We start from the raw sequence: 24,381 nt of genomic DNA, 5'->3' as shown, positions 1-24,381 counted from the left end.
AGGGGAGCTGTTGGCCCCATATATTCTTTGCAGAAAGGCAGGAGAGCATTCCCTGGGGTGGACCCTGGCACACTGGAGCTGGCCAGAATGGCACCCACCCTCCCTGGAGCATCCCCCAGAGCCCTCCCTTGGCTCAGACACTTCTGCACAGCCAGGAGTCATCACCTTGATCTGATCGAGCTCTGGAGCAGCCCATCCATCACTGCTGGATGCTGGGGAGATCCCACTGGCTCAGAGATCATCTCTCCTCAGTGCCAGTGTCTGTGAGCTCTGACCCAGCAGCTGGTTCTCAGCCGGGGTTTTGGGGTGAATAAGAACCAGGCTGGATTGCCTTCCTCAAGTCTTTTCACACCACAGCATCCTGGACAAGGTCCAGCCTTTACACCAGGCAGCCCATAACAGGGGAATGTAGTACGAAGCTTGGCTATCACTAGGCTACAGAAAACCACCAATGTAGCTTTTCAAAAAACTAGGAACAAACTTTTTATGTTTATTGTTATTTAATTTTTTTTCTTGGAAAAGCTATGTGAAAATGATCTGGCACTGGAGAAGTTGGTGTGGCGCTAATCTACCTTATTACTGTGAATTGTAGTAATTTATTAAGCAGACCTGAAGTTGAATGCACAGACTTTTTGTGGTTTACTTTATGTAAAGGTCCATTTGGGCACAGTCCTGTTGTCCTTGGGCCTCACTCCAGGTTCTTTTGCACAGTGTAAATCAGGAGTAGTTCCACTGAAGCTGGGTCAGGTACAGCCCAGCACAGCCTGATGCACAGCTCTGTGTCACCTGAGACCTGGACCATCACGAAAACAATAGATTTATGCTGGTGTAAAAAATGATGTTTGTAAGGAAGACAAAAGGAGTTTGATCTCAGAATACTCCCCTGGTCGTCCCAGGTTTCACTGGAGCTCAGAGAGTGAACCCACCACTCTGTGTGACACCAGTTATTCTGGGGGAAACCCTCACTGCATCATTCACTATTGCTCCATATAACAGGGACCAAATTTCTCTCCCATGTTATGCAAATGAATCTCTTTCTGAATGCAATGGGAGTTCCAGTCATTTAAAAACAAAGACTTAATGGGGTTATTGGGGACTTGGGGGAGGGGAAGAGGGGTTGTTTGTTATTTCCCCTCCGAGAAAAAGTAGTTTAAGTGAAATGTTCGAGGCAGTGTTTAATTGCTTCCTGCCTTGTTTGTACATAGCAATTTGGCTGTTTATTGGTTGTCTTTGTTCAGATTTTTATTGTAACTTGTTTCTATATATGCAATCAAGCGTATGTTAAAGTTTAAATTTTGGTACAAAATAATGCACAATTTTATGTGCTCTAAAACTTTGTAAGTATCTCGATGAACAATGTATGCTGTGCTAACTGTGAGCTTGGGACTGACACAACAATATTTTCATGCATATGTAGCTGTGAATGGCTTTAAAAAATCAAAATATATATTGAGGATGGCCAAGAGCCAAAAGTAAATGAGTGCCGTATGACTCATGCTTCTTTAATAATTCCTGAAAGAGGCATGAATAGTACATAAAATAGACAATAAAAATAATTTTCAGGACTACAAATATTTTTTATAACTTCAGATATTAAATACTATTTTAGAAAAAAAAAAAGATTGGTTGGTAAAAGAAATCTTACGTTTATTTGAGTGAATCATTGTCATAAAAATGTTCTTAACATAGATTTTTTTGTTTGATCTAATATCATAGAAACTCAGCTCTTTCAAGATTTAGAAGACTTGAATTGCTCTTGCATTCTTACCACTCCTGTGATCTTCTAAAATTATGCACTTCAAGTCTTCTCCCTCATTAATAAAGAAATGCTGGTGTGTACACTCACATGATCCTAAATAGCACATGCACTTGTGCACAATGTTTAAACAGTATTTCTTGAAAAATATTCTGTTTGACCATCATCAAGTACCCCCATATGTGAACTTTACAGTCCCTGGAAATCTGAACGTAGTTTGTGTTTCTCCCTGAATTCCTTTATTTTTATTGGATAATTACTTTTTCTAAGGCAAAGCTTTCAAATCTGCTCTCCAAATCCTTATTTTATTTCAGAAACCTGAATGAAATAGGCATGGCTCTAAGGGTTGTGGGTGAAAATACCCTCCCATCAACAGAAATGGATTTTTTTTCACATATTCTTGTACACAAAAAAGCAAAGCAAGACACTTCTAATGCAGTGTGGAACTGTGTTACTGTATATAAGCAAGGGAAACAAGAACAATTCTGTTTTGAATGCTGCAGTCAAACTGGAAGAGTTCTGCTCTGGGTCAGTTTACCTGCTTTCACAGGTGAACAGGTTACTAAATGTGTTTTACCAGTCAGATGATGCTACAACCAGAGTGAGTGACATGGCCAAGGTCACACAGACAGCTTGTGGCAGAGCAGGGACACAATTTCCTGGTTAGCATCCTCCCAACACTATCATCCATAGCCTGTGCATGGGTACATGTGGCAATGTCCACGGTGACCATGCTCTGTATTTCAGCTGTGACATCCCAACTCAATACAAGCTTCAAAAATAACAGCATGCCACTAAACTAATATTGGATATTTTCACCCATGGAAAATATTTTAACCAAAACAGAGCCAAAGTGGAGTTAAGCAGCAGAGCAAAATAACTCTCAGATGAAAGATAAAACATGTCTGTCATTTCCACTACCTTGATTTTTAATTCCAAAACATTAAGATTGGTACCGTGTTTACTAAGTTAGTAAAAGAAAAAGAAACCCAAATGCAAGTAATTAGTCATGTTCAGTGACCTAAGGAATTGACTGGGAAAAACACTGCAGGACAAAGCAGGATTTTTGTGTGCATGTGCTTCAGTTCCTCTGGTGCATTTTGCATGTACCATGCATTTTTGGAGCCTGGTTGTTCGTATGTTTTGCTTGCCCTGAGCTGAGATTTCTCCTTTCTCTCAGAAGATCAGTGAGTGAGCAGCGCAGTTCTCCCAGACATTTCCAACACGTCTGCCATGAAGGACAGCGCTGTTCTGTACCTGCCTCTGTGTTCTCTGCTGTTTTACTGAAAAGCTTCTAAACCAACTGGAAAGAAGTTACAAACTTTTCTGGGCATGTTTCTGACTTGCTCTTCTGGCAGCAAAACATACCCACTTCACTGTTCCACTCCAGTGTATTGACCTATATAAACTCTTATCTTTCTGAGGAAACTATTAACTTATTTTTTCATTCTGTCTTTAAATAAAAGCTCTGGGTTTTATTTGGGGGTTTTGTTTGTTTTGAAAACACAGGAAAAAAAAAATCTTCATTTATAAGCTTCATTGTTCTCTTCCCCAGGCTGCTCTCCTCCCCAGACTGCTTTTTTCAATCTCTCTCTTCAAACAAATGTATCTTTTAGCAGAAAGATAGAAGAATGTTTCTATTTTCTTAAAGTTTATAATTAATAAATATTAATTAATCGGTCCTAATTAATCAGTAGGACTTCTTTTTCTTACCTGTGAGAATAACATCTTTTTATTCTTACTGTCCAGTTCATCTTCATTATGCCAAAAACAATCAGGTAGAATCATCCACTCTGCTCACACACACTCAATTATAGAAATAATAAATGGAGCAGCAACAGCTAAGCCTTATAAGCTAATATTAAAGAAATTTAAAGACAAACAGCCTTTAATACCAGTAAATATACATTCTTTTTCCTGAAATATCAAAATCACTGTATTTGGCAATGTCAGCATTTTTTTTTACTGAATCAATGTGATATTTTCAAAATAGATTCTTTCAAAACTTCAACCCAATGTAATTTCTCAGGGGAGGAAAAAGGAAATGCCAAAATGTTGTTTCTTGCACTCTTCGTTATCACTTTCTTAAAATCCTGAAGCAAAATATTTCAAGTATGGATGCCTTAAGTGGTGATAAATAATTCTGTAAGAGTTGAAACACCCTCTGTAAGAAACACCAACATCTGCCACTGCTACTGATTTTAGTGGTACTTAGGACTGCCCCTCACTTCTGAAAATTGGGCATTTTGTTAAAGCACTTCATCACAGGGCTCCTGCTCCCCGCAGCCGTGATCATTTCTGGACCTAGATTTTCCACCTGTGGGGGGGAGAGGTTCTTCAGAAGAACCTGCATGCCATTTGTCTTTTCCCATATTGCTTTTGCAAATATTTGAGAAAGAAAAGTGTTGTTTTATTTTTTTCACTTATCTTCTCTTTTCCTGAAAGGAGCTAAATCAAAATTCGGGCTCAAATAGTGGAACACATGGCTACACGTGCTTTGAACCCAGCCACAGCAGAACAACGATTTTTTTTTTTTTTTTTCAGGCTTTCTCCTGGGTACACTTGCTTCTTTCCCCCTTCTGTGCCTTGTAGTTCGGCCCTGAACCCCTGCTCTCTCGTGGCTCCATCCTGATCCCTCTCTTCCTCAAGTCTGAGTCACAAGAGCAACAACCCTGCCTGCTCCGAGCTTCTCAGTGCCTCAGCTGTTGAGGTAAAGCCCACGCTCCCAAGGGGCTCACGTTTGAGTACAACCCCAGGATTGTCAGGGCTCTGGCTGGCAGTGCTGCCGAGGGGACAGTCTAAGGCTCTATTTTAATCTTCTGGAGCCCAGCCAAACACTGGAACGGAGCTGCCAGCACGAGGGGGGCCCTCCTGCTCACTGCGCCTGACCTCCCATCAGGAGAGGTGCTGGTGTGTTCCTTCTTAAACTACTAGGGCTCTTTCATTGCGCCTGACCTCCCATCACGAGTGCTACCAGGGATCCAGCTCCGACTACTGGGGCTTAACCCTGGCCCGGCTCCAGCACACGAGCTGCACGCTGCTTGTCTCCAGATGTAAGATGCACTGAGCGTAAATCCACACTCAGCTGCAAGCGCTGTTTCAGGTACCTTATAAAGCATGCACGGAGAGACGCCGACTGCTCGTCCTGCCTTAGAGAGCTGGATGCATCCCCGCACGCTTTTTCAGCTTTAGTTTGGGAGGATGCAAACCAGCATTTCACGTGTGTTTGTGGTCCCAGCCTGAGTCTGTGCCCTGCAGCTGATTCTGCAGCTTGGCTTGAGATGCACAGTCCTGTCCTGAGTCATCGGCTCCACAGCCCATCCCCACAGGCAGTGACGAGAGACCTGGCCGTGCCATGGGCCAAATCCCGTACACAACTGCAAAGCCGAGCATGTTTTACCCTCTCCTGGATGCCCAGAGAAGGGAATTTTACAAGAACCCTGACGGGTGATGCCCAGTTTCGATGCTCAGCACTGCAGACCTCTCTTCCAACACGGGCAGCAAAGCACAGCAGCGCTGTCCGCCTGACTTACCCCCGGTTTGCCCGGAGTGCAGGACACCAGTCCGTCCCGGCTTATCATAAATCCTCACATCACCTTCTGTCCCAACGTGACACCCCTTGCAACACTTACTTTTCACTGAATGAAAAATGTATTTTTACCAGCCTATCCCAGTGTGTCCTAATTAATTTCAGTGACGCCCTCCGGGTCAGCTCTAGAGCTGCACAGCTTTACACCAGATTTACACCTCGGCAGCCCGGAGCCTCTGATGCTGCTGCGGTGACCGAGCCTGCGGCAGGGGGACAAAACTTTGTCCTGAGGTTCGGGTGGGGCTCGGTACCGGACAGGGGCTGAGCCCGCCCTTCGCTGCCCCCGTGTCCCGCCTGCGTCCGGTGTGGCACAGCCCGGGGTGTGCTCCGTGGGTCACTGCCTGTGCCACGCCCGGCGTGGGGACAGCTCGAGGGTCACTGCCTGTGCCATGCCCGGTGTGGGGATAGCTCGAGGGTCGCTGCCCGAACGTCCCCGGTGCCGCCGGCCCGTTCCCCGATGTCCCCTCACGCCCACCCAACATGGCGTCCCGCGGCCGCCGCCGCGCCCCCTCCTGGGCAGCGCTGGGCAGTGGCGGTCTCGCGGCAGAAGTGCCGCCCTCAGGGGAGCGCCCGAAGCGGGGGTCCCCCAGAAACCCCACACGCGAGTGGGATCCAAACCCCTGCCGGTGCTTCCCGCAGCCCTGCCCGAGGCCTGGCCGGTCCCTGCCCCAGCCATGCTGGGGCTCATCCCGCGTGGATCGCGGCCTCTCTTTCCCCATCGGCGGCCGCCACGTCGCAGGTGTTGGCGCTCGGGACCCTGAGGTGAGCGGTGGCCGTGGCACCCCTGGGATGGGACAGCGGCCTTGGGCTGCACACACAGCGTCAAACACATCCCTGAACCCCCCAGAACCTGCAGCCATCACCACCAGCCTTTAACTCACTGTGCAGGATTCTGTCCGCTGCCCTGGGCTGAAAAAGGTTTTCCGATAAAAAGCGGTCAGAAAGCACCACATTAAGTCACTGGGAAACAACTGATGTGCAAAAGGTTGCAGGCGTTGTTCTTGGTGGATGTGTTTGGCAGCTGTGTGTCACCGGGGCTCGGGAAGATGGTTACACAGGGATTCTTGGCAAAGCTAAACTCGTAAAGATGGCTCTGTTTGAGTGATTGCATCACTGCAGGTTCCTGAGTACTCAAACTCAAGATGCCTATTTTAAATCTCCCCTGCTGTTGCTGATAATTTGTTCCATATTTACCATATTACTTAGGACTTGCAAATGGGGCAGGTTTTTTTTAGAACGTAAATGTTAATTGAATTAGATGGCATAGCCACAGCAGGCCGAGCTCATCCCTGGTCCCTAATGCCATGGTAATCCATGGGTTTAACTTGCAGGGTGAATTTAGTAGTATTGACTTTACCCCAACATTAATCCATGGTACTTGAAAAGAGATGGAGCTGCATAAACTCAGATGGTAACAATTTCTGATTGAGCTTTGTTCTGGCTTTGGGTCCCAAGGTTTTCAAGGGATGCTGAAACTGTATTGCTTGTTCAAATTTATACCGACATCGATACATACAGTTCTGGACTTACCCGAAGAGCACAGTTCTTGTATCTGCATCTGTCAAGGTAGGACTTGGGTAACAATGTTGGTAAAATAAAAGGCTTAACACAACAAGCTTTCAAAAGCACATTTCCTCAGCTGGTAATGTTCTTCTTTAAAATCAATCTGCAAACTCCCGTAACATCAGAAAAAGAGGCAGCTCAAAAGGAAGTTACCTCATGCACTGGTGTCCTACATCCTGCTGAGATTGCATCCAGTGTCCAGTACTGCATTGTTAAAATCATTTCATAAAATGGCATTTAAGGTACCGTAGTTACCATTTATGGATAGAATATCCTTTTCCATGTGATGATAGCTTTCACTTTGGAGCAAGTATGGAGTAAATAAGATCTGCATTGCTGGGATGTGCAAGCTGATGGGAGAGCCATTGTTTCTGGGACAGCTTTTAATTTCACTTTCAACCTTCTCTACATTATTTGCTAAATCAATTTACAGAAAAAAATCAGTTCAATCAAAGTTGGGGAAAAGATATTTTAGTTTTGGCAATTAATTTTAAAAACAAACTGAAGATTCGTTTCAGTGAGAGTACAGCTGTCATGAGCCTCAGCTACCTGATTATAGTCTGAGTAGACAATAACTTAGTTTTTAGCTTTCATGTTAAAAAATCTCATTTGAAGTGTGAAATTAATGTCTTTTCCTGGTATTTTTCTTGCAAGATGTCTCCTCCATTTGTGGTTTAACCAATTATTTTAACTTTTTTTGCCAAATGACCAGATTTACCGCATACAGATTCCTATTAATGCTTATTAATGCAGGTAGTAAAGTATTTCATCCTGTTCTATAAGTTAAGACTTCAGAAAGGTTCAAAAGGATCAGTAAGGATTCATAAAAATGACTCAGGGGTTGGAAACCATACCTTAGAGCAAGACACTTAGGCAACTCTTTCTAGTTTACTTAACCAAAAGGTGACTAAGAGCTATTAGTTCACACCGTGTTCCATTCATGAGGAGGGTTTGGATCATAGAGGTGTCCTAACATGGACAAGAAATTCCCTTCTGAACCCCAGTGTCAGGGTACTGGAGCACTTTGGAGTGAAACAGGGAGTACAGTTAACTTTTGGAGGAGCTTGCTGAATAGTGATTTGCCCTTTGCACTCTTGAATCTGAAATTTGTATGGAAAGAACCAAGTGTCCCCATCCTGCTGTACATTGTTGGATGTGTTCTCAGCACAATTTAGCCAGTGCTGCTGGTGTGACAGTTAGAATCTCCTTCAGTGCTTTAATCCATACAGGAATTATTTTAGTCTACATTGTTAACCAGTGTGAATATCCAGCATGTTAGCAACCACTAAAGTGAGGCATAGTTTTAAGAGTCCATGTGATGCTTTGCAATTTATTATTAGCTTCATATTCTGTTGCCTTTCATAACACTCAGTCTCTGCCCTTTTGTAATAAAAATTGACAGCTGTGGAAAAAATGGTTTAGTCAGGCTGCAGCTCTTCCTCTGTGGTCTTTGTGTCCCTGTCATGATGACCAGAGGGCTCCAGAGGGTGCAGAGGGCCCGGAGCTGTAGTGCACCAATACCTTTCTGCTGCTGCCCCAGTTTGGGGCACGAGGGGGTTCTCTGTTCAGTCAGGTTGTCATCACTCAGCAGGGACAATTGCCCAGATGGTGACCTTGCTGTCTGTGCAGTGCCCACCCAGGTGCGGGAGCATCTCCTCCACCTCTCCATGCTAACTTTTCCCTAGTTTTTGATTTGTCAATCCACTGCGACCTCTGGAAAGGACATTGGAAAACTATTGGAAATGTGATACTGACTTAAATCTTCCAGCCTGGCAAATACATAGGTCTGGTTCAACCCTCTGCCCTCGAGGTTGGCAAGAAAGCACAGATTGAAAGTGCAATTTAACATACTGTGAATGTTGTTTTGGTGTGAATTGATGGGGGCAGGCAAAAACACATGTAAAAACACCAAGCCTACAAAATAAATAAATTGGGACTTTTTGCATTCAGTTCTATTGAACACTGGGACAGAACTTCACTATTTGGAAGAAGTGACAGACACTGCAAGTCGAGTGGCTGCAATAGGAGCGTAGGTGTTGGGAGATGAGCAAAGGTAAGACCTGCCTTTTTGGATGCAGCTTGGCAGGAATGAAAGCTAACAGAGCTGAGCCAACAGTGAGCTCTTTAAAAATCCCATCCTTGCCCTTTGAGTTTTCTGGGTACTGTGTTCCCTTGGGCTGTGTGACTTTACATAGCAACACACCTTTAAGTACTTCCATGCTGTGTTTGAGTATTGACTCATGCTCTTCTTCAGTTGCCTGTGAGCAGGTTTATAAATTATGTGCTGAGGCTTATTTAGTTTATTTGATTTCTTGAATTATGCTTAAACTTAGGAGATATTTAATCAGTATATTTGCCTCTTTAAAAACATTATGTTATAATGTTACTCATATATTAGTTTTTGGGTTTTACAGAACCTCTTAAAAACCTCTTGGCCAGCAGATCTGCAGTAAAGGTCTGCTGGCCACAAAGCCCACCGTCCTGCTGCCACCATGTGCTGCTTGTCAAGGTGCCCCATCTTCCCTGGTTCATCAACTGAATATTGTTGGCAACAGTGAGCAGTTAAGTAGCTAAATCTATAAGTCTATTCAAAGAGGGCCTACCAAGTTATCAGTACAGGTATATTATTGTAAAGATATATGCAGCTCAACTTGTGGTGGCAATTGAAAAGCTGAGCTGCAAAAACATCAACACTACAAGGACACAATAATTTTCTCCTGATTACAACACACTCATTTATTTTGGAATTCTTGTGCCAGCTGAGAACTCCAGGGCAGTGACACTAGAAGAGTTGTCCAGATGCCATGGAAAAGAGAAAACTGTGTATGTGCTCCTGTCCTGAAATGGTAGAGGGCAGGGAATAAGGCTGGGTAATGATTTGAAAGAATACATTCCCATAAAGTTTCCAAGGGAATCCACAGATTGCTCCCACAACAGATACCTGCAATACTTTGAAAATATGTACAAAATTCAGATGGTTGTTAAATTTCCTGGTCTTCCTGTACCTTTTGCAGAGATCTGCAGATTCAGAACAACCTTTCCATTAAGATTAAAATAAATTATTGCCTTTCAAATTAGCTGGGAAAGCCATCCCATTAAAAAGTGATTGTGATGGGAGCAATCCCTGTGCTTAGGGCCAGAGAGATAGTGGGCTGTGACATCTGACCAGGGTGACCAAGCAGCAGACAAAGAGTAAACGAATAACTAGAATAGAGACTTTGTTTGGGATTATGTGGAAAACTCAAATCACCATGTCTTTCCATAGTATGTGTAGACAGGGTTTTTTACCTATTACTATGGTACGATTTCTGTGTGGAGACAGCCCCTCCAGCTCTCAGCATTATTTAAAACTTTAAAATTCTCTAGCAGTTCACAGCACTTTATGAAACAGACTGTTCATCAAAATGTAAGGAGCACAGTGTGTGCAGAGGCTGTGCAGAAGTTTCTCCTTTGTTATTTCACAGAATTTGTTCTTAAGCCTTCTTTTAAAAGGCTTTTTTTTCTGTTTTATCTGGAAAAAAAAAAAAATTGAGCATAAGTTCTGAGGTACAGGTGTGATGAGGCCAATGAGAAGATGGTTCTGTTTCATTCTCTACCTTCTGTCCCTACCATCTGTTACCTCAAAGGTTTAACTTATGCTCTAAATGTTTGAGATAGCAAGGATGTCTTTTTCTTACACATTTGCACAACACTGAACATGGATGGTCCACGTCCAAGCTTTTAGGTACTACAATAAAATAAATAAATCTTTCAGAAGATACCTTCTTTTTATACTCCCTTGACCACCATGGGTGTGATACTGTTTTATGGCTGGAGAACCAAGACATAGATGGTCTCCAGTCAAAGTTATCAAGTATCCCCTAATTGTGGCTGTGCTTATTCAAACCACCTAAGAGCTGCTATTTCATACCAAGACTTCATGTGTTCAAAGCTCAGTTCCAGTTGGTTTGCACTGCAGCTGTTGTGAATGCACGCCCTGCTATGAATGGAGCCCAAGTGAGGCTGCATAGCTTCACTCTTGTTGAAAATGAGACATTAAGTGGCCAGCTGTGGAAAGTTTTCATGCTACTGCACTGAGATTCATGCCAGAACCCAGGGTGAGAATTAATTTTTCTGTGATGATTTTCACTTCCTACAAGCGCTGCTTTTATCTTCCTGCAATCTTCTGCTTGGGTCAGATCATCTAAATTGTGTAACAAATCAGGGAGTCCTGTTTCTGTAACAGTTTCCTTTTACTGTATATCCATTGTCAGGTGCACCTGCACCAGCACAGAGGTCAAAAATGTCCACACATTGACTGTAGAAAGAAGTGAGGGAACAAATGACACTTGCATAAATAATGAAAAGCTGTAGCATGAAGTGTGAGAACAATTCAGGGCTGCTTCTCAAACAATAACGACACATGACAGAACATGGTCCAGTATCAAAAATGTGCTTCAACCACACCAAGACAGTTCAACTTCATTCCTTTGTATATCACACTTTTGACTAAAGGTAGTTGAAGGTCCTCTATCCCCAGAGTGGGCATTTACAAAGTGGAGATAAAATAGTGAGAAGTATTAAAAAGGCAACAATTATATTTCTAACTGACGAGTAACTTCCACTGTAATGAAATCAGAACATTCTATAAAATCCACGAGGTCCTATGGTCTGTCCTTGCCAACATGATACTCTACAAAAGATAGGAACTGGTCCTCTACTTGGTTTTGCCATTTTATGACCTTGGGCAAGCTGATTTGCTACTTTACTTCCTTTTATGTTCTCAAGTTTTGTCTGTGCTTTCTGTTGAGATGATCCAATGCACACCCTTCACTTGTTGTTCAACACAAGCCCAACACCCACTGCAGAGGGATCCTGGTTACACTGCACTGTCATTCACCTGATATATTTCACTGGAAGAGCATGGTGGCAGAAGGAGCTGAACTCAACAGAATAATCATTGAGCAAACACTGAGTACCTATAGCATGGTGCAGAAAACAAACTGGTTTGTATGAAATCTGTTGGATTATTTCACCAATGGCTCTTTACAGCACTACAGGTGTCCTTGTATACTACCATATACATGTTCTTTATGTTTTGAAAATTTTCAAAGCAGCCTTTTCCAACATTTCTCAGTCTATATTACAATAGCCTTATCTTCTTGTACAAAATGGCTTCTTTATCTATTGAATGATTTAATCTAAACCAATTAAATCAAAGTCACCCTTCATTATGAGCAGCAGTACATGACACTGCAGCATTTTAAAGTACTGACAGGGATTTCAGAGCTCAGTGTTCGGTTCTATCATAGATTTTGTGCAACCATCTCTTCAGTTCAGGTGGTGACTGGCTGCACCTCTATCAGCAATGCACCATGCAGCCCAGGTGGAGAACAGCCAGGTTGTCCTGAGCCTTGGGAGAAGGGTTAGATGGGCTCCTCTAGCCCATCAATTCTGCCTCTTCTGTAGTTTTGCCACTTGTTTGAGCACATCGGGTCCTACTGACTTGATAAACAGGACCTATACCAGGATGGTGGTTCAGTGCCAGGAAGCTGTTTTGAGTGGTTTGTTCCTCTAGGACATTCATTGGCAGCATCCCTGCTCAGGATACCTGTGTGTACAAGCATGCACACTCCCATCTGCTGCTTTTTCATCAGCTAGGCAAACAGAGATCTCAGGGAATCAAGAGGCTCGATTGCTTTTTGTTGCTGTGTTTTGGAAGGCTCTGTTGCCCATTAAAATGCATGAGAAGTTTTTCTGTCACTTCACAGGCTTCTTGAATTAAACCCTTTCCAATGTCAGGATCTAAGCTGCAGGTTCAGACTGTTACCTTTAAAATTTGTGCATTAAGTGGCTTGTCTCTTACCTGGTATGGCTGTTGAACTAATCAATGAACATTCTATTTACATTTATCCTTCCAAGCTGAGAGATCATGCACCACTGGCATTGAAAAAGCTGAATGATTTGCCCCAGTTCATGCTTCTTAATAAAATTGACAGCTATGAGATGGAAATGTTCAGCTCGTGTTTTAATTTGCTGCAGGAAAGATTTATCAGACAGAGGTGTAGTCCTTGACCCAATTTTGTCCTTCTGGGGTCTCTCTGTACAAGCTACAAAGGAAAAGGAGGGGTCCCAAGCACTGATATTTTTTGGGTGTCTCTTGCTCTCCCAGTTACAGCCAGTGGGATTTTAGGATAACTGAGCAGCAGTGTTGCAGGGCTGGTCAGGGATTGCTGCAGAGCAGGGCTCGGGGCAAGGGGAGGCCGGGCACCACGAGGTACCACGTCTACTCTCAGGGAGTGGTCAGGGAGCCCTGAATGCTCCAGGATGCTGCCGGCTGGAACCCGAGTGGTTCCACCGGCTCCAGGAGCTGCTCAGAAGGACCGCGGCCAGAGAAGCGCAGAGCGGGCCGGGGGCTGGCAGAGCCGGGACCGGGGGCTGGCAGAGCCGGGACCGGGGGCTGGCAGAGCCGGGAGCTGGCAGAGCCGGGACCGGGGGCTGGCAGAGCCGGGGGCTGGCAGAGCCGGGAGCTGGCAGAGCCGGGACCGGGGGCTGGCAGAGCCGGGGGCAGGCAGGGCCGGGACGGGGGGCTGGCGGAGCCGGGGGCGGGCAGGGCCGGGACCGGGGGCTGGCAGAGCCGGGGGCTGGCAGAGCCGGGACCGGGGGCTGGCAGAGCCGGGGGCTGGCAGAGCTGGGACCGGGGGCTGGCAGAGCCGGGACCGGGGGCTGGCAGAGCCGGGGGCTGGCAGAGCCGGGGGCTGGCAGAGCCGGGGGCTGGCAGAGCCGGGGGCTGGCAGAGCCGGGGCCGGGGGCTGGCAGAGCCGGGACCGGCCCAGGGCTGGGCTCCACGCAGGGAGCCGGCGGTCCGCGGGCCTGGGGGCAGGGCGGCTGTCTATTTTTAGTGAGGGTTTTATAGAGTGGATCCCTGCGGTCTGGCTCCACACTGAAATATTGTCCTAGTCTCAATGACATAAACACAGGGCCAGCCTGTGATCCTGGCGCCAGCTTCAGCTTAGGGAATGTGAATGAAAGTACCAGTGGGGTCCAAGCAAGAAGGAGAAGAAAAAAATCCCGACTGTAATTACAAATAAATCCCAAACCCTTTCGCTCTCATGGCTCACTTAGTGCTGCAAATAGCCTGATTCTCTACAAATAAGTCCCAGCTTAGTTACTGACAGATCTACCAAGAGGCAGTTAATGGAATAATGACTAAGGGAAGCTTAGGGTAATTTACAAACAGTTCCCAGTGTTGGAGGGTGATTGCCCCCACCTCGCCCCCCTCCCTGCTCCCTTCAGGTCCTGCAGCGGTAAGCACTAGGCAGGACCTAAGCCTAGATACACCAGGAACCTCTTTGGCTCGTCAGGGAAGGCTGCTATATATTTATTTGTTAGTTTGTTTCAATTTTATTTATTTAAGAGATCTCACACAAGAATGATGACAGGCAAACTCTAATATCCGCCCCCCTAGGGAGAGAAGTTTAGGTTACGGTCTGCTGGGCAAGGTTATTCCTACCTTCTTTTTTGATGAGAAAAGTGGGGAGATCTTAAGTGAAAGTGGCATAAAAAGCCATCCCTGCCATGAGATGCTTCAAATGCAGCATTCTTTTGCTTCTTTTTCTGTTACAAAGGCATCTCTCTTCTTTGAAGCCCTTCTCTGAGCCTTTTTCAATACCTCGCATTTTAGTTGAAATTCTCATTTTGCTCACCAAAGTTAACCTTCATGTTCACTTGTGGCACTTCCAGAGTGGTCCGTGCAATGATCCTTTTTGTTTGATTTTGATCTTTTTGTAAATCAGAACAGGATCATGCATCTTTGGAACACTACTCTGTCAAGAATGGGAGAAATAGGAAAGCTCTTCCTGCGTGGGAACAATTGCACGTGCATAGACACACATAAAGAGAACAAATAATAGTCAAAATATATGCCAGTGTGTCTGGCATGTTATTGAACTGCTGATGTGTTTATTATGAGAACATGTACCTCAAAAGGTGATGTGGCTTCAGGACACATGCTAGGCAGCAAAGATACTCATTTGAAGTGTTATTACTTCAGTGATGCTTGAAAGAAATCAGCCTGACCCATGTCTATGCGGGAAAGCCTAGCTGTTTGTTAGTCCTGTGACGGGTTGTTTTTTCTTCCTGTGCCATCCTAGTCCTTCCGAGTGTCTGTATTCAAAGGAGGAGGATAACAGTCACTTGCTAATATTTTCTGTTTGAAAGAAAAGCACAAAGTCCTTATTCAGGCTTATCAGAGGAACTTCACTGTATGTAAGCAAAGCTGTGCTGTGAGCAAAGCAGTAATTTGTGACTTCTCTGTGTGCTGTAGGGCTTTTTGTCTCATATTCCTGCTGTACCCTCCTGTACCCCCTGTCAATTCTCTTTTAGAGACTGTGGCATTGCAGGATGTTGCTCAATACCCAAAAGCTTTTAACTCTATCCTGTAATTGATGTTATGTGTAAGCTGCAGTAAAGGAAGGATATTAAAAAAAAAGCGGGGGGGTGGGGGGTGGGGACAACATATTTAATGAGGATGAGTAAACACACCCAAGATGTAACTGTAGATATAAGAAAAATAAAAGCAGCTGGGGGGCTTCTGAGACACTGTTTGTCTTGAAAGTGATGAGAAGAGGCACCATCAAAAGACTTGTTTTACTACAGTCATGCTTCATTATGGGCAAGGAGATTGTGGGGAAGGGGAGGGGTGGGGGTTCCCTACGTGACCAGGTTGCCAGAAGAGAGAACCTAACTTGTTTGTATGGCCTAATTAATCCCTGAACCCAGTCAAAGCCTAAATCAGAGGGAGAGAGCAAATGTCAGATCTCTGTCTGGGAAGCCTAGATTCATCATTTTACTCGCCTGGGTCCCTTTGCCTTCAGATGCAAAGACTTGAAACTCCCAAGCCAAAGAAACACATCCTAGAGATTCCTACTGAACATTAGCAGGTTTGGAATCAGTCTCAGACACAAATGTCTGTTTCTGTACCTGAATTAATCCCATACCCCCACAAGTGTGCCTATTTCATCACTTGTGAGAGAAAAGGGAAATCATTCCATGAGCCACTAAAGGTACAAGTTTCTTTGAGAAGTCTCCTATTGAGCATAGAGCCATTCACAGCCAGCCCAGCCACTGTGTGGGTTTGTACCTTGGGATATTTTGTAGTGGCTGCAGAGATAATGCTACGCACACAACTCTGGCTGATCATTGTGATCTACTTCTTTTTGAAGAGATTGGATTCCCTGAAGGAAAAAAGCATAAGAAGCTGGAAAGGAGTGATAATACAAAATGCTGGGGATTGACATGCAGTTTAATAATTTCCTAGTTATTAAAGCTCCTTCATCCTTGCACATTTTCTAGCTGGAGCAAATTTAAAGAATTTCTAATAAAGCAGCAGTTCTGAGTGTGTGGGACCTTCTGCTGCTGCACTAATTATTGAGGCAAAACCCTAGTCAGGAGTTGCTTTATACACAGGCTTAATTCTGTTTTTTATTACACTGTAGCCAGGATACTTCTTGTGAGCATAACGTGCAGCCATTCTATATTTAGTCCAGGTTTTCTGAGTCAGATATATTTGGGATCCTGTTCCCTCTGGCTCTCTGATCAGGATTAGACCCTGCCTCTTGGACTTTGTACTTCCACAAAACTCGTGAGTCTCTTAGAACATTTTACACCAGAATCTGAGGCAACAGTTACTGAGTGCAGGGGACCTGGGGGCTCAGGACTGAGTTGATAGAAGTACTTTTAAAAGAAGTTTCAGTTTTCCTTCATTCATAACCAGTGGGCTAAGTATGATGTAATTGGATTTATTTTTTCCTCTTCACCCCCACTGGAGCCAGGAAAATGAAGTAGTTGAGAGAAAAGGGGTTGTCATTTTCAATCAAGCAGTCATTCATCACATAGCATTAGACAATTAGCAATAAAACATTTGAAGGGCTCCATTGGTGCTAAAAGGGCGAGGGGGTCTTTTTAAATATCAGAGGTGAGAAATGTTATGTATCAGGGTTATTCAGTAGCTGGCACCAATGAATCACTCCCATGCACACAGGGCTTGATTGGGGGGGTTGCTGTATTTTTTGCTTCGTTGAATCTTTGTCCCTCAGATGTCTTTAGTGTTCTATAAAAAAGGAATAGTAAAAATTTGGTTTATCTCAATAGATGTTTATCTTAATGACCAGGCTGGCTAAAATGAATATACATTCCTACTTGCCATGTGTGTATATATGTACTGTAAGCTGCCACAGGGAGTTTGTTTGGATAAACAATGTTGCCTGTGTGGAAATTCGGATCCCCTTCAGGAGCCATTGCTTGTAAATATAATTTTTTAACATAAAAAATGCCTTGGTTTCTATTTCACCTTTTCCAATTCTCCCACTGACCTCCCTGTCCATAATGAATTGGTCTGCACACTGTGAGATGCTGGTCTCTTCTCTTGACTGCTGAGATGTTAGGATTTGGCATAAAAAGTAGGATGTTTAGGGTAGAGGAGGGGGAGGATTTAGAAGAACTTTGGGTTTCCTCCATTGCAAACCTTTTGCGTAAATAAATAAATAATTAAAACTTATTCTTCCAAGTGGGGTTGTGGCCAAGAAAACTCAGTTCCGAGAGATTCAGATTTACAGCAGAAGACACTGCTAGAGAAAAAGCAAGAAACAGAGACAGTGGAGTTCCACCTCCCATGATATATAGAGCCAAGGGAGGTATAAATACCCGTCACTTCCCGAACCCTCTTTTAAAAAAGAGACAAACACCCAGGATCCTGTCTCTGGCTGGCTTGCAGCAAGGCGCCCTCATAAAAGCTAAGATAAACAGTTTATCAGCAGATGAATGCACAAGTTCTGGTCTAAAGACAAAAGTCTATACCTTAGGAAAAATGCAGAAGCAAGAGCAGAGGGGGCTGAGACTCAAGGAGGCACAGTATTTTAGGAGGAAGAATGACATGTAATAAAAAATACACAGCAATTCTTTAGGGACATTTTTTAAGGTGATGGATACATCTATGTACAGCTCTACTTAGAAGACTAAGAAATAACTTTTTTTTATTTGTGGGGTTCCTTTTTTTGCTGCTTTTTTCTTCATTGTTTTAATGCATTAGATGTCTTAGGATTTACTCCACTATAAAACATTCATCCCTGAGCTTAGTTTCAAAATATATTATTTATATACTATTTATCACTGTAGATAGAGGTTCTTGGCTAAGTGTATCCTTCCCTGTCTCCATTCTGTTGGGATTTCAAGGTAGAACTTTGCTCTCTCAAAATATGTTTTACCTTCCAAAATTTTTGATTCAAAACTGTTTTCCTTCAGAGCAGCTGATCACCTGCTAACATTTCCATCCTCAGCACAGTCTTTATTCTGTGTATCAGGAAAGCAGCAGGAGAATTGATGAGGTAAATTTCTCATGAGGGAAGAGGGACAGAGCAGCACATTTCAAGTATCCATCAGGATATCCCTGAATCTTTCCACGCTAAAGAATGTAGTTTCAAAGTGGTAGAATAGTGATTTTCTACCTGTGGTACATGGATTCCTGGGAATGTCATACATGACCCTTGATAGCTCATAATGTAGATTTGTCATCTGATATATTTGGACTATTTAAAATGGCTGCAAGTTGTGCATCTCCTTTAGAATTTCTTTAGGGATTTTGTTTTTTTAAAAAAAGGTAGAAAAGCAGTTTCTTTCAAAATTTATACAGGTGTATAAAGGAAGAGGAAACTAGCAGCTTTGCTAGGACCTAAGACTAAAATTTAAGTGATTTTAATTCCATTGTCTACTCTTTCAAACACAGGTTTCCTCTAAAATTTTAGTAAAACAGATCCTTCTGCATTGTTCCACTGATACTGGTAGCATCTAATCAAACTCTCCAACACTTCCATGAAAAAGGCAAGCATTAGCATTCCTGCTCTACAGATAAGGAAAGGCAGAGCTATGAAATGTGCTGCCCAAAGCCATATGAGAAATTTGCATGACAGCTGAGCAGAGGACTCATTTGGTTATGCTGCTGGTTTTCCCTTCCTTTCCTTAACAATCATTTCATGCCAATGGATTTTTTAAAGCAGGAAGCAAAAGGCAATGAGAGATTATCTTTAAGTGTAAAGGGAAGCAAGAATAGTTCTAAGGAAGCCTCCCCTCCTAAGGAAGGCACAGCTTTTCCAGTCACACCTGGCATAGTTCTTCATCCCAGTTTTGCAGTGTTTTATTACTTTCTGTGAGATTCCCTCCGTGTTTTAGAGTGATGAATGCATTGTGCCTGAGACCACTGCTTGCAGACCAGGCTGATTTGACACCATGGGCTGAATTCAGGGGGATGTTCCTGAGCCCTGGATTGGGTGAAGTACGTTAGACCATGTACTGTTAGCATATTTAACAGGAACGAATCTATTCTGAATTGCTTCTGTGCATCCTCACTGCTGTGGACTGAAGTCAGCTGCTTACATAATGCATTTCCAGAGCTGTGCCTGCAGAGCCGTGCAGGCTGCATTCCTCTTCTCTCCTCATCAGCGAGGTGACCCTGAGGAAGTGGCATCTTACTCTTGCCTACATTGGCTTCCTCTGTGCCTTGAAGGTTTTATTTGCTTTGTCTACTGAAAAAACACATTTTTACTACTGACAGCACTCCAGAACCAATAAAGCTGAGGCAAAGGGAGTTGTTCTACTCTGCTTCATGCATCATTTCCAGTAGAATGACCAGCTAAGGCCTCTGTGAGCTGCTGGCCTCTCTCTCTGTCCCAGGAAGGGCTGGCATCATACACAGACCCTGGATCACGCCCTTTACCTCCAGGTTTCATTTACTGCTGTTTTCAGCAAGCCTTGGAACAAACCAGTTTCTTTTCCCTCTGACCCAGAGGCCTCTGGCAGAGTTACTGAAAGCTCTTCCCCAGTCCTGCTGTCAGCCATTCCACCAAGAAATTCTTGGGCCATGAGTGAGTTCTGTCACTTCTGCATCCCTCGAGCTTTCACGGCCTCTCCAGGAGCCCAGTGCACCTGAGGCAGGCAGACACCAGTGCTTGAGGAATTACTGAGCCCCAGCCTGCTCTGCTCAGAACAGATCTGGGGCTTAAAGAGGGACAGAGAAGCTTAAAGAGCCTCATTCCAGAAACATTTTGTCGTACAGGTAACTCAGTTGAGGAGGAAAAGGTCTTGTCTTAGGGTCACAGTTTTGAATGTGGAATCTTAAACATCTGGCATGGAATAGATGGAACATAGGCCTTATCAGCTTTGCTTTTTAGACTTAAGAAACTGGTAGTTAAAGAATTGGTTTCAAATACTACCTGAGTAAAACAGAATTTATTATTAAAAAATAAATACAAGCCATTAGATGAATTTTTGCTTCTGTTCTGTTTCTGAGGCGTGGCTTCTCACTTATATCCAGGGATAACTTTTATGCCAAATTTCAGAAATTAAAGTTTATCAGGGTCTGGGTAAAGGTAGACACCTCAATTTGCAGGTGAAAAAAATTGTAATAAAACTCTTGGCAGATCTTTGACTGACATTGTAGCATCAAGTGTCACTGTGAGGCTCTTTCACAGAGTTGACCTTAGGTCAGTTTTCTATTTTTTCATGTATTTTTTTTTTCAGTTATGTATAAAATGCCCTGTATGTTCTGGAATAAAGCAAAGTTAAGAAATATTTTAAATTGAAAATTGGGAGTGAAAATAGCTGAAAAAGTATATTTTTTACTAAAAACACCCTATCTTAGTAATATGATCTATGTATTACTTTCATAATGAACCTAAGTTTGAAGGTTAAGATTTAAACAAATGCATAAATAATTTAGGTGAAATGGCTTAGCTTCAGCCCCATTAAACTTAGGCTCCTGAGTGCCTAAATAGCCTGCAGGAATGGGATTCAAGCACTTCAGGAAATTTTACTCAAACCATAATAGAGCCTCACAGCCATACTGCCTGCCATGCCGTGTAAGTGCTCTTTGCAAGACAGTAATTCTACCACGGAAGTGGCATTTAGTATCAAATTTTAAATTGTTTTATGTATTTGCCATTGAGGCACTTTCCATCTTTCCTGTATGGATTGAGGGCATAACTGGAAATTGCGTTTTTGATGAAGAAGTCTTAGAGAACTCCCTAGAAAATCGCTAAGCAAGTGCTCCGGAGAGAGCAGCGGGGCCGGGCGGTCTCCCGGAGCATCCGCCATGGGAGCCGAGCTCCCGGGCTCGTCTCGGGGGACCGCAGGTCCGTTCGCGGGGTCCCACCCGTCGGTAGCCGCCGAGGCGAGCGCGGAGTCCCCGGGAGCCGCCTCCTCCCACCCGCAGCACCCCCGGTGTTCTGCCCGCCGCTGCCGCTGTCCGCGCTCACCCGCGGGGCGCGGGAGGCTCTTGCCGAGTTTCTCCGGCGCCGAGGGCATCCCGCCGCTCCGCGCTGTCCCGGTGCCCCCCGGGCAGCCCCCGCCCGGCGCGGCGCCGCCAGCAGAGGGCTCGCTCCGCCCGGGAAGGCGCCCGGCGGCGCCGGGGCCGCGGGCAGAGCGTCCGCAGCGGCTCCGCGGGCGGGCAGCGCGCCCCGCGCCCATGTGCGCGCCCGGGCAGGCGGCCCCCGGCGGCCGCGCAGCGCAGGCCGGGCCGGGAGGGAGCGGGCGGCCCGCGAAGCGCCGGGAGAGCCGCCGTCCTCCGCGGGCGGCCGTGCCGCGCTCCTGCGCCGGCCGGGCGGGAGAGGCCGCGCTCCGCGCCCACGGGGAGAGCGGCGGGGCGAGGCCGAGCCCGGAGCCGGCGACGGCGACCCGAGGTGCGGGCGCCCGGCCGGGCGGAGCTGCCGGCGGCTGCCCCGGGCAGGGCAGCATCTCCCGGGGCGCGGCGGCTCGCGTGAGCGGCGGCGTGCGGAGGGCGGGGGGAGGCGGCGGCTCCCGCCTCAGCCTTCCCCAGCAGAGGGTGCCTGCCGGTGGGAAGGGGGAAGCCGCGCTCTCCTGGACTTTTGTGGGAGTGGGGGTTGTGTTGTGTGTGTAGGTTTTTTTTAAGGGGGGTGGGGTGGGTTAGGAGAGAGTCTGTGGTTTCCATGGAGATGAAGCCGAAAGTGCAGGAAATTTAAAGGCTTTGGGTCCTTGCAAAGCAGACAAACTGGTGCCAACGTGCGTGGCTGCTGTTGCTGCTGAGGAGGCTGCTTTGCAAACGGCGGAGAGGAGCGGGGAGGAAGAATCGCAGCAACTACTTCCACACGCACGGGCAGACAACGAGGAGCGGCAGCAGCAAGCAGGATTCGCAACAAAAAGAGGCATCTCCCGTTCCCGGGAAGGGCGAGAAGAAGCAGCAGGAGCAGAATTTTGGATCGGCTCCACCAGGAGAAATTTTATAGAGAAGCCTGCAAGAGAGCGTGTTTGCAGGGGGCTTGTTCTCCGGGCTTATCAGGGGGCTGTCTTTGCTGGTGGTGCGGCGAGTGGAGGTGATCCCCCTCAAAGACGAGCTGTTTTGGATATCCCCGTACAAGTTTTCTGATGTATTTGCTTGCACCTTCTTCCCTTGCTGCTCGGTGAATCCAGCCCCCCTTCCCCCCCCCACCCCCCCCACCGGTCTCCCAAGGATGGATCATTCCCAGTGCCTTGTGACTATATACGCCTTGGTGGTTCTGCTGGGTCTCCGGCTAGAGCAGGGCGCCTGCCAGCACTATCTGCACATCCGACCGGCTCCCAGCGACAACTTGCCCTTGGTGGATCTAATCGAGCACCCGGACCCTATCTTTGACCCCAAGGAGAAGGATCTTAACGAGACCTTGCTAAGGAACCTCATGGGCGGACACTTCGACCCCAACTTTATGTCTGTTTCCTTGCCCGAGGACCGACTCGGAGTGGACGATCTAGCTGAGCTGGACTTGCTGCTCAGGCAGAGACCCTCAGGAGCGATGCCCAGTGAAATCAAAGGGCTGGAGTTCTACGACGGGCTGCAGCCGGGCAAGAAGCACAGGCTGAGCAAGAAGCTGCGCAGGAAGCTGCAGATGTGGCTTTGGTCCCAGACCTTCTGCCCGGTCCTATACACGTGGAACGATCTCGGCAGCCGCTTTTGGCCCCGGTATGTCAAAGTGGGCAGCTGCTACAGTAAAAGGTCTTGTTCAGTCCCCGAAGGCATGGTTTGCAAACCTGCCAAATCCGTGCATTTAACGATCCTGAGGTGGAGGTGCCAGCGCCGGGGCGGGCAGAGATGCACGTGGATACCCATCCAGTACCCCATCATTTCAGAGTGTAAGTGCTCCTGCTAGGGCTGGCACTTTCCTTCGCGCCCCTTCTCCAGCGGACTCACGTGGACCTTTGCTGCAACAGAAATAAAAGACATTTGCTTTCTGGTTAACGTTGTAATGCACTGTAACGTGTAGGAGAATGTATATTGTGTGTGTATATATGGCACCGGTTTAATATACTATTAAGAGGTCAGTATTATACGTGAAATAATCAGCGTCTACTGTATTTTCAAGACTATTACCCTGATCGTTGCTAATGTATCTTTTTTTGGTATTTATATTCCAGAGAGAAGTTGCTTCGCTTGGGCGAAGTAGGTTTTTTGTTGGGTGGTTTGTTTTTTTTTAATAAAAGGATTAAAAAATACAAACCAAGCTTTTTGATAAGAAAACGTTTAAAGCTATTTTCCATTATTCGGAAAGCGTGTGTGTGAGGGTTTTTTTTTCTTTTTCCTTACGGACTTTAGATTTAAAATAAAAATGAATAAACGCCTAGAGCACAATGTTATTGTAAATAGAGAGAACAGTTTGAATGACTTAATCCTATGTAAATGAAGAGTATCTGCTATTTATTCTTTATATCCTTGTAGTAAAAGTGCAGTGCAGAATTAAAGTCAACCACTAAAACACGAGCCGTTTGGATTCTGTTTGCTTTTTGGTTTGGCCGCTGTCGGGGGGGCTTTCTTCTCTCTTCTCCTCGTTCTCCACGCTCAGCAGGACGTTCTGTGGTGGCAGGGGGAGGTGGGAACCTGCTCACGACTCTGTTACAGGGGCTCTGCGGCACCTACACCGCCGGGTATCCGGCCCCGCACAGTGGGGGGCGGCCGGCGGGGGTCCCTGCGCTCCGCTCCGCGCTGGCCCCCGCCGAGCCGCTCCCGCGGCCGCGCAGCCCCGGCGAGCTCGGTGGCAGCTGCTCGAGGATTTTTCTTTTAACCGCTTGACATTTCATTTACAACGGGACACGTGTCTTTCACACCTACCATTGTGGTGGGACACTGCTGAAACTTGACCCCTGGGCTTTGGGGGGGTTTCAGCGCAGACACGTTATTAGCCTGATCCTGTGACAGCCCCGCACACCGCCCGGCCCGGCCCGGTTAACTCTTTGGGCTCCCGCCAGCGCCGGGCCATCGCCACCCTGCCGGGCTGCCCGGGGCTGTGGGGCTCGGGGACCGCACCCCCTCCCTCGAGCTCCTCTCTGCGGGCAGCCCGGCGAGCAGCGAGCCCTGCAGCCGGGAGCAGCGCGCTGTGCCGCCCCTGCTGCCGCGGGGTGCCCGAGCCCCCCAGGGCTGCCCCCGCTCCCCAGGGCTGCCCCCGCTCCCGGCCCGACC

The 24,381-nt window shown here is 46.1% G+C and overlaps 1 protein-coding gene across 1 annotated transcript; it reads left to right on the top strand.

Annotated features, from left to right (window-relative positions):
• The first annotated feature begins 21,836 nt into the window (after positions 1 to 21,836).
• NOG (noggin) lies at positions 21,837 to 23,685 on the top strand. Its single transcript, XM_005526701.3, has one exon. It carries the CDS (start codon positions 22,406 to 22,408, stop codon positions 23,075 to 23,077), a length of 672 nt encoding a protein of 223 aa, XP_005526758.1. The 5' UTR covers positions 21,837 to 22,405; the 3' UTR covers positions 23,078 to 23,685.
• Positions 23,686 to 24,381: the final 696 nt, after the last annotated feature.

The sequence above is a fragment of the Pseudopodoces humilis genome, chromosome 21 (assembly GCF_049639895.1).
Source record: "Pseudopodoces humilis isolate 2021_Gansu_Grassland_sample_001 chromosome 21, ASM4963989v1, whole genome shotgun sequence".
NCBI lineage: Eukaryota > Metazoa > Chordata > Aves > Passeriformes > Paridae > Pseudopodoces > Pseudopodoces humilis.
This window is presented reverse-complemented; position numbering and strand designations above follow the sequence as displayed.

What these genes read in the sequence shown, in the direction of transcription:
- NOG (XM_005526701.3), top strand. Translation starts at nt 22,406, where the DNA reads ATGGATCATTCCCAGTGCCTTGTGACTATATACGCCTTGGTGGTTCTG.